Consider the following 8,229-nt stretch of genomic DNA (forward strand, 5'->3'; position numbering starts at 1 on the left):
GACCAATTGTCCTGTGTCTCTGTGGATCGACCCTGCTTACCTTGTACTACCTTTTTAGTGCAATATAGTGGGATTATTTTGGAGTATATCGTACCCCTTTATTTGTTGGGTTTGACACTCCTAACAAATTGGCGCCGTTGCCGGGGACACGGTGTTACTAATTGTTTGTGCCTAGATCTTTTCGTACAGGTACGCCATTGCCAATTGATTCGGAGATAGAGAAGACTGCAAAGAAGTTAAGGAAGCAAGCCAAGCTTCGTAAGAGGCAACCGGGTTCCGGGACTTCTTAATCATCTACTCCCCCGGTCATCAACATTTGGGAGGACATACCCCTCTTAAGTGTATCCACATCAGAAACAGAAAGTCTCTCACTCTCATCACAACCATCTTCACCCAACAATACCACTTCACCTTCTTCACCTATTCATAATATCCTAAACACTTCGCCTACAGAAACATCACCCACTTCTCAAGCCATGGCAGACATCCCTGGAGGAAATCCACCTCCAAACCCACCACCCGAACAAACCCTCCGCCAATGGTCAAGACAAGAGGTGACTCAACAACCTCTTTGCATCACATACCCAGCCGCCACCAACTTGGAACTAAAATCCGGGCTTATCCATTTACTCCCAACTTTTAGAGGATTGGAGAACGAAGATCCTCACAAGTTCCTCACCGAATTCCATGTAGTATGTGTGGGTATGAAACCACACAATGTCACAGAGGACCAAATCAAGCTTAGGGCATTCCCCTTTGCGGTGCAAGACGCGGCCAAAGACTGGCTTTATGACCTCCCACCGGGGACGGTAACTACTTGGGTAGATCTTGCAAGGTTGTTTTTGGATAAGTACTTTCCCGAGATGAAAGCTTCCGCCCTACGGAGGGAAATCATTGGAATCAAGCAGCACAAGAGAGAAGCTTTTCATGCATATTGGGATCGATTCAAGAAACTTTGTGCTCGATGCCCAAAGCATGGGATTACCGAATACCAACTCCTCCAATATTTCATTGAAGGAATGACCCCAATGGAAAGAAGGCTTCTTAACGCCTCTAGTGGTGGATCTTTGCCCGATAAAACCCCAACTGAGATCCGAAATCTAATCAAGAACATGGCTGAAGATTCCAAACATTCAAGCCATGATGAAGAATGGTACACGGATGCACCTCGAGGTGTAAAAGAAGTACAAACTCCTCAGATTGAAGCTCAGTTGTCCGAGCTCACAAAAGTAGTCATGATGTTGGCCAAAGACAAAGGTGTGCAGTCCACACCCCGCCCGTGCGGTATTTGCACCCAAGTGGGGCATCCAACTGATATGTGCCCACAACTCCAAGAGGAAGATTATGAAGAAGCAAAAGTCATGGGAGGTTTTCTTGGGTCTAATCAAAGGGGATATGAGCAGCCACGGGGTGATCAAAGATGGAGTAACAATCAAGGTTGGGGAGGACATCAACAGACAAATAATCAACCAAGTCAACCACATCAATACCAGCAAAGACCACCTTTTCCACCACAAAACTTCCAGCCAAGGCAGCCACAACACCCTCCTCAACAATCGGGTTCATCAAGTATGTCCTTAGAGGACATAGTAAAGAGTTTGGCAACTAGTACACAAGCTTTCCAACAAGACACAAAAGCAAGCATAACGAACTTAGAGAAACAAGTTTCACAACTTGCCACTTCTGTAAGCAAATTAGAATCTCAAGGAAAGTTACCTGCACAAACTGAAACAAACCCAAGGCACAATGTGTGTGCCATCACATTGAGAGGCGGAAAGAGCTATGATGGTCCAAAAGTGTCGGTTGATCAAAAGAAAGAAGAAATAGTGGTCGAAGAAGCAACCAAAGAAGAGAAGAAGGAAGAGAAAACAGTAAAAAAGAAGCCCTTCATCACTGAGTCTAAAGCCACACCTACTCCATTTCCCGAAAGATTAAGGAGCACGAAGAAAGAACGTGAGGAGAGTGAGATCATGCAAATGTTCAAGAGAGTTCAAATCAACATTCCACTCCTCGAGGCCATCAAGCAGGTACCTAGATATGCAAGGTTCCTTAAGGATCTTTGTGTATCTAAAAAGAAATTAAAAGGAAATCAAGTGGTAACAGTTGGGGAGCATGTATCCGCGGTTTTGCAAAAGAGGATGCCCCCTAAGTGTAAGGATCCCGGTGTATTTACCATACCTTGCAAATTGGGGAATCTTCATGTACCTCGAGCCATGCTCGATCTAGGTGCATTCGTAAATGTCCTACCATATTCTCTCTTCAAATCAATTGGTGTAGGAACATTGAGCAAAACCGGTGTGATCATCCAACTTGCCGACCGGTCTTTGGTACACCCAAAGGGTGTACTAGAGGATGTGTTAGTGCAAGTCGATGAATTTATCTTCCCGGCTGATTTTTATGTCTTAGATATGGGAGATGATGACTCTCCAAGTTCAAGTTCCATACTTTTGGGTAGACCTTTTCTTAAAACTTCTAAAACAAAAATTGATGTCTACAATGGAACTTTAAGTATGGAATTTGACGGTGAAGTTATCAACTTTAATGTTCATGAAGAAAAAAAGGTTCCTTCTGATGTTCAATCTGTTAATTTTGTGAATATGATCCAGCCATTGGCTGAAAAGAGCTTAAACTCGACTAACAATGATTTTGTGGAGTTAGTCTTGTCACAAAAATTAGACAGGTACAAAGCCGAAGAACTTGCAAAGGAGTGCGGTACAAACGAGGAGGTGCTGGAGATTTTGAAATTCAATGATGATAAGCACGTGTGGATTGATGGAAGAGAAGTAGAGTCACCCACCACTAAAGCCAAATTCCTTCCACCGGTGGAACAAGCACAAGATTTGAGAGCAAAAACTCCACTGGGCCCTATAAAGCAAATACATGTCGAGAAGGAGAGCACTCAACCGGTCATCAACTCAAATAAATTATCAAAGAAGGAAGAGAGTGAGTTGATAACCATGCTGAACAAATACCAAAAAAGGATGGTGTGGACAATCTCTGATATAAAAGGGTTAAGTCCTTTTTGGTTTATGCGCAAAAAGAAAGCCAAAGGAAGGTTGAAGGTTCCGTTAAAGGAGGTGGCAAGAAGATTGATGTGTTGGAGAGGCCGAAATACTTAGAACGAAGCATTTGTGGGGGCAAAGTCGAGCCAACGACTTGAAACAAGGGCGGCTAACCGGGAGACAACCCGGGGGTATTTCTGTCTTTTACTTAAAAACAATTTCTATTTCTTTAAGTTTTTGGTTTTCAATGTTCCAAATGCATTCAATCATGATTTAAAATCACCAAACGGACCTAGGAATGCAAAAGTATTTCATTTCTAAGAGAGGGAATTTTCAAGTTCAAAAAGTGAGGATTAGCATCCAGGGACCAACACGGGTCGTGTCCCCCTTAGCCTTAATGAAACACGGGTCGTGTTAGTCCAAAAAAAGTCCTAAAATCTTCCAGAGAGCAACACGGGTCGTGTCCCATTTTGGCCTGCAAATGACACGGGTCGTGTTAGTCCAAAAAAGTCCCAAAATCTTCCAGAGAGCAACACGGGTCGTGTCCCATTTTGGCCTGCAAATGACACGGGTCGTGTTAGTCCAAAAAAGTCCCAAATTTTTCCAGAGAGCAACACGGGTCGTGTTGTTTTTGGACTTGACCCAACACGGGTCGTGTTCGTACATAACGCAGCATAAACCCCCAACACGGGGCGTGTCAATTTAGCCTGGGGAGACACGGGTCGTGCTCGCGCAGCAGTTCAGGCCCTTTTTAAAGAAAAAAATCGGGATTTGACCTCATTTATCCCCACTTTCACTTCCTAACAACCCCTCTCTCCCAACAAAAACCTTAGGTCCGATTTTCATCAAATACCTTTCAATTTCTTCAAGATTTTGACTTTCATCTACAAAAAGGTTTGATTTTCATCATCTACACTTCATCTTCTCCATCTTAAACACCATTTTATTGCATTTTAATGGTGGATTTGGGGGTTTTGATAAACCCTAGATCCGAAAATTCTCACTTGATTTTGGTGTTTTAGTGTCTCAATCTTGAAAGGAGCAAGCTTGGGGAGGTTAAAGAAGATCTTTTCCATCAAGAACAACACGATCCAACACACGATTCGGTAAATTCTTTCCAACTCCTAACCTTTGAATTTTGTGTTCTTGAGTCAAATACTTGAAAGTGTGGTCTATTTGGACTTGATTCTTAGTTGGAAATCTTTGAAAACCAAATTTCCCGCGAAATTTTGGTGGCCAAGTTCAAAGTTGACTGGACCCGTCAACAGTTGACTTTTTGACATTTTGACCCGTTGATTTTTAATCTGTCCCAAACTTGACTATGGAAGCTACATCTTCCAAAAGACCAAGACAAACCAAATCATCCGCCCGCCGTCGGAAGCCTAGATCTCCATCACCTCCATCTAGATCTCCCTCACCTCCATCTAGGTCCCCAACACCCCCAGCCGACCCGTCTCATTTTGGTGTTGTATGTCTTGGCCCAGTTCAACAGGGCAAACTTGAGTCATTCCTTAAAAGAGGTCATGCCATCCAAAAAATCGCGCATGTTCCAACTTTGAAAGAGTTGCATGTTTACAATCAAGTCAAAACCCTGTTTCACAACATAGGGTGGCACGGCTTGTTGAGGGTCCATGAATTGAGCTATAAAGTCCCAACTGCTGAGTTTCTATCCTCAGTTTATTTAGATCATGGGATCCTTTACTTCCGTCTAATGAATTAAGACTATGAGATCTCCTTGGATCAAATCAATGCCATTGTGGGGGCCCCAACGGAAAACACATTTGGCCCCACTGATCCAATCCAAGGATACTATGACATGACTTGGTGGACCCAACTCACCCAATTACATCCATATGTCTCTAGCGCTGCTAAAGCCTCATCACTTATCCATCCTGTGATTAAGGTAGCTCACAGAATCATTGCTTCGCTCGTCGCCCCTAGAGAGGAGCGAAGCACCATTAGCGTGCTGGAACTTAAAATCCTTTATGCAATGACCCATCCCGAGAATAACCTCATTCCTCATTATGGTCGGTTTCTGTGCCACAAGCTCATCCGCCTTAGCGCATCCCGATCAGGAAAGATTGTTTGCGGGGGTATTGTCAGCATGCTCGCCAAGAGCGCCCACATCCGATCCCCATACCCCGGTCCCCACCAGCCACTGCCGGGTGAGCCTTATCTCACCACTGCTATCCTTGAGTCAATGCGACTCTTCCGCTCGGCAGGCGATGGTACACACCACTGGACCGTGGGTCAAAATCATGATCCCAAGCTCCTCATCACACCAGAAAATAAAGGCATTCTTGATTTCCGAAATCCCATTCATATGACTGATTGGCAAATCATTCCATACATCTTCCCCCACTCTTATTCCACCGAGGTCGATGAGCAAAGCGAAGAAAACGAGGAAGAAGGTGATGATGATGAAGAAGAGGAGGAGCCTCACCATGCTTCTCCCACCGGTGGTGGCAGCTCATCCCGTTTTGCTGCACCCCCGCCTTATCATCAACAATATATGGATGAATTCCAATCAATCCATACCCGCCTCGACACCTATCAGCAGGATATTACCAGCCTGACCCAGAATTTTTCCACCTTCACCACCCAGTACGCTCGGGATCAAGAGCGTCAACGCAAACATGAGGAGGACTTCTGGGCTTGGACCCGAAACCCCAGCTACTATCCTCCTCCTCCACCTCCGTTTTAGGTTGTTCCACCCTCTCCAAGCATCGGGGACGATGCTTATCTTTAAGCTTGGGGAGGGGTAGACTTGTATTTTAGGTTCACTCATTCTCATACATGCATTTTCTTATTTTCTTTTTTTCAAATTTTCTTATTTTCAAATTTTCTCTTATTTTCAAATTTTCATTCATATGACAAAAAAAAAAGTGTACGAGATGATGACACTCTTTACATACAATTGCTCCATGAAATGAAAAATACCGAAGCAACCGGATTGTTACCGGAAGCATAGAATCAGCTGTCATAACTAGGGGACCCAAATATCGTAATTCGAGACCCTACCCTCAGATAATAAAAAAAAATTATATTGAAATGTTTTTTGGGCGGTAATAACAGCTTTAGGATGATTTGCTTTTGAATGTTTAAAAAGAATCTTTATCGGCAACTCTGAACCCACAGAACACGGACCTATTTGTTGACACGCGTTACCCCCGCGGTAACAGAGAGCTTATGTATCAGACCCACACAGTCGAGAATGAAGGAAGGGTACAACTGTCATATCCAGTACCCCAATCAGAATTTCAAATACCAAAACGAAGAAATCTAAAGAAATTCCAAAGAAATTCCAAAGATGAAGATTGAAGAATCCAAATTCAAAACGAAGTACAAATCAAAGCTCAATCAAATCAAAAGCCAACTCAAGTCAAATATGGAGAATGAAGAACTGTGTGATATGATACTTGTGGCTCTCGAAAAAGTGAAAGCATAGGAGCTGAGCCCCTTCGGGTGGGCTCACTGTTTCAGCGAAAGCTGATTCGCCGTGACGGGTTCTTAAGGAGGCGTCGATTCTGATTCTTGGCCATTTAGTCTTAAGGACATGAAATCCGGACTATATTATTTTCGCCCATAAAGCTTAGTAAGGTATAAAGATTAAATAAAACTTTGGTTGGATTATTGGGTTACACCGTTTCGGGTCTTCCTCACATTGAGAGTCTGTGATATGTGGAAGGAAACAGGATGGTTGCCAAGGTATCAATGATCAAAGCCCTATTGATGTAAAGTCTGATCGTACCTTTATTTAGTTACAAAAGTACATATTTTGTGTTTGTTCTTAATTTTCTTTTTCTTTCGCTTCATTTTGTTTCTCAGGTGCATTTTGAACATATTTTCATGGCATTGCATTGCATGCATTCATTCTTAACCTTTAGGATCCTTCATCCCCTTTTCGTTCTAAGTTTTTCTTTTTGCCATCTAGAAATCGTCCTGTTGTCCGGTTCTTGTTCTTTCTTGAGGACAAGAAAGGTCTAAGCTTGGGGAGATTTGTTAGGTGCTATTTTTGCACCTTTTTGCACACCTTTTAGTCCCATTTTATGCATATATTTAGCAAAATTGTTCTTCCTTTTCCTTGCATTTTATCATATTCATTTTAGTCTCTAGAACAACCTTATTTGCACACTTTTATATCTTTTTCAGGTAAACCGGAGGTTGGAACGCGCTTTGGGAAGTGTCGGGAAGCATTGGTGGAGATTTCGGGACGATCCGGCGAAGAACTAAAAAGTTGGAAAAATCAAATTTGGATTTGGAGTCAGAGAGGTACACGGGGCGTGTTGAATTTACACTAAAAAGTGGGCACGGGGCGTGTTTGACCAAAATGGGAGCTGTTGACCATGCTGAACACGACCCGTGTCAGTTTAGTGCAAATCAACACGGGGCGTGTTGCTGAACACGACCCGTGTCAGTTTAGCCTATTTTAACACGGGCCGTGTTCGACCCAGAAACCAACTTTTGGCAGTTTTTCCTATCTTTCATATTACGGGTTAAGGGTCATTTTTAGAAAAACACAACATACCAGAGCACCATTGGAGGAGGATTTTCAAAGGTTTTTGCAAGGGTTTGATTAGCAATCATTTGGAAACATTATTTCTAGTATTTGTAAGTTGTAATTGCACTTTAATTCCATCTTTTATTCTTGTGATCTTGTTCTAGCCATGTGTGGCTAGAACCCTAATTTCTCCAATTTCATGTTTTGACTTCTTGGTTGTGACTTCATTCATATGACATGATATTTGTTCTTAATTTCTATTTAATGAATTTGATTTTGCTTCAATCGAATGTTTGATTCTAATTATGATTCTTATTGGCCATTTGAATTAGGGTTAGATCATTCAAGTTATCTCTTTTACAAAATCCGTAATTGTTTTGTGAAATTGAACAAGTAACAAGCATTAAATTAATCTCTATCGAATGAATTTGGTGTAAATCTTATTCATACACTTTTACACTCCCGAGCTTATGAGGGGTATTGGGTGTTGTTGGGAACATTCACATAAAGCTTCATGCAATCTTATAATCTAATCCTAAGAGCTTGTTTAGATTAGGTTAATAAGGTTAGGGTTAATCAAAGAGCTTGTTTTGGTTAATTAATATGGTGAATGGGAAGTGTTAGAGCTTATTAGCACTTTCAAGTACCAACTTATATAGAATTGAATGAATATTGTGTCATCTTGGAGTCACATTGCTAAATTGTCATACATGGGGTTGGAGTCCT

At 42.2% G+C, this 8,229-nt stretch overlaps 1 protein-coding gene across 1 annotated transcript; it reads left to right on the forward strand.

Annotated features, from left to right (window-relative positions):
- The first annotated feature begins 476 nt into the window (after nucleotides 1-476).
- LOC145047346 (uncharacterized) lies at nucleotides 477-3,119 on the forward strand. The gene has a single exon (XM_078995606.1). The coding sequence runs from the start codon at nucleotides 477-479 to the stop codon at nucleotides 3,117-3,119; it is 2,643 nt and encodes an 880-aa protein (XP_078851732.1).
- The last annotated feature ends 5,110 nt before the right edge of the window (nucleotides 3,120-8,229 follow it).

The sequence above is a fragment of the Lactuca saligna genome, chromosome 1 (assembly GCF_052625555.1).
Source record: "Lactuca saligna cultivar CGN05327 chromosome 1, ASM5262555v1, whole genome shotgun sequence".
NCBI lineage: Eukaryota > Viridiplantae > Streptophyta > Magnoliopsida > Asterales > Asteraceae > Lactuca > Lactuca saligna.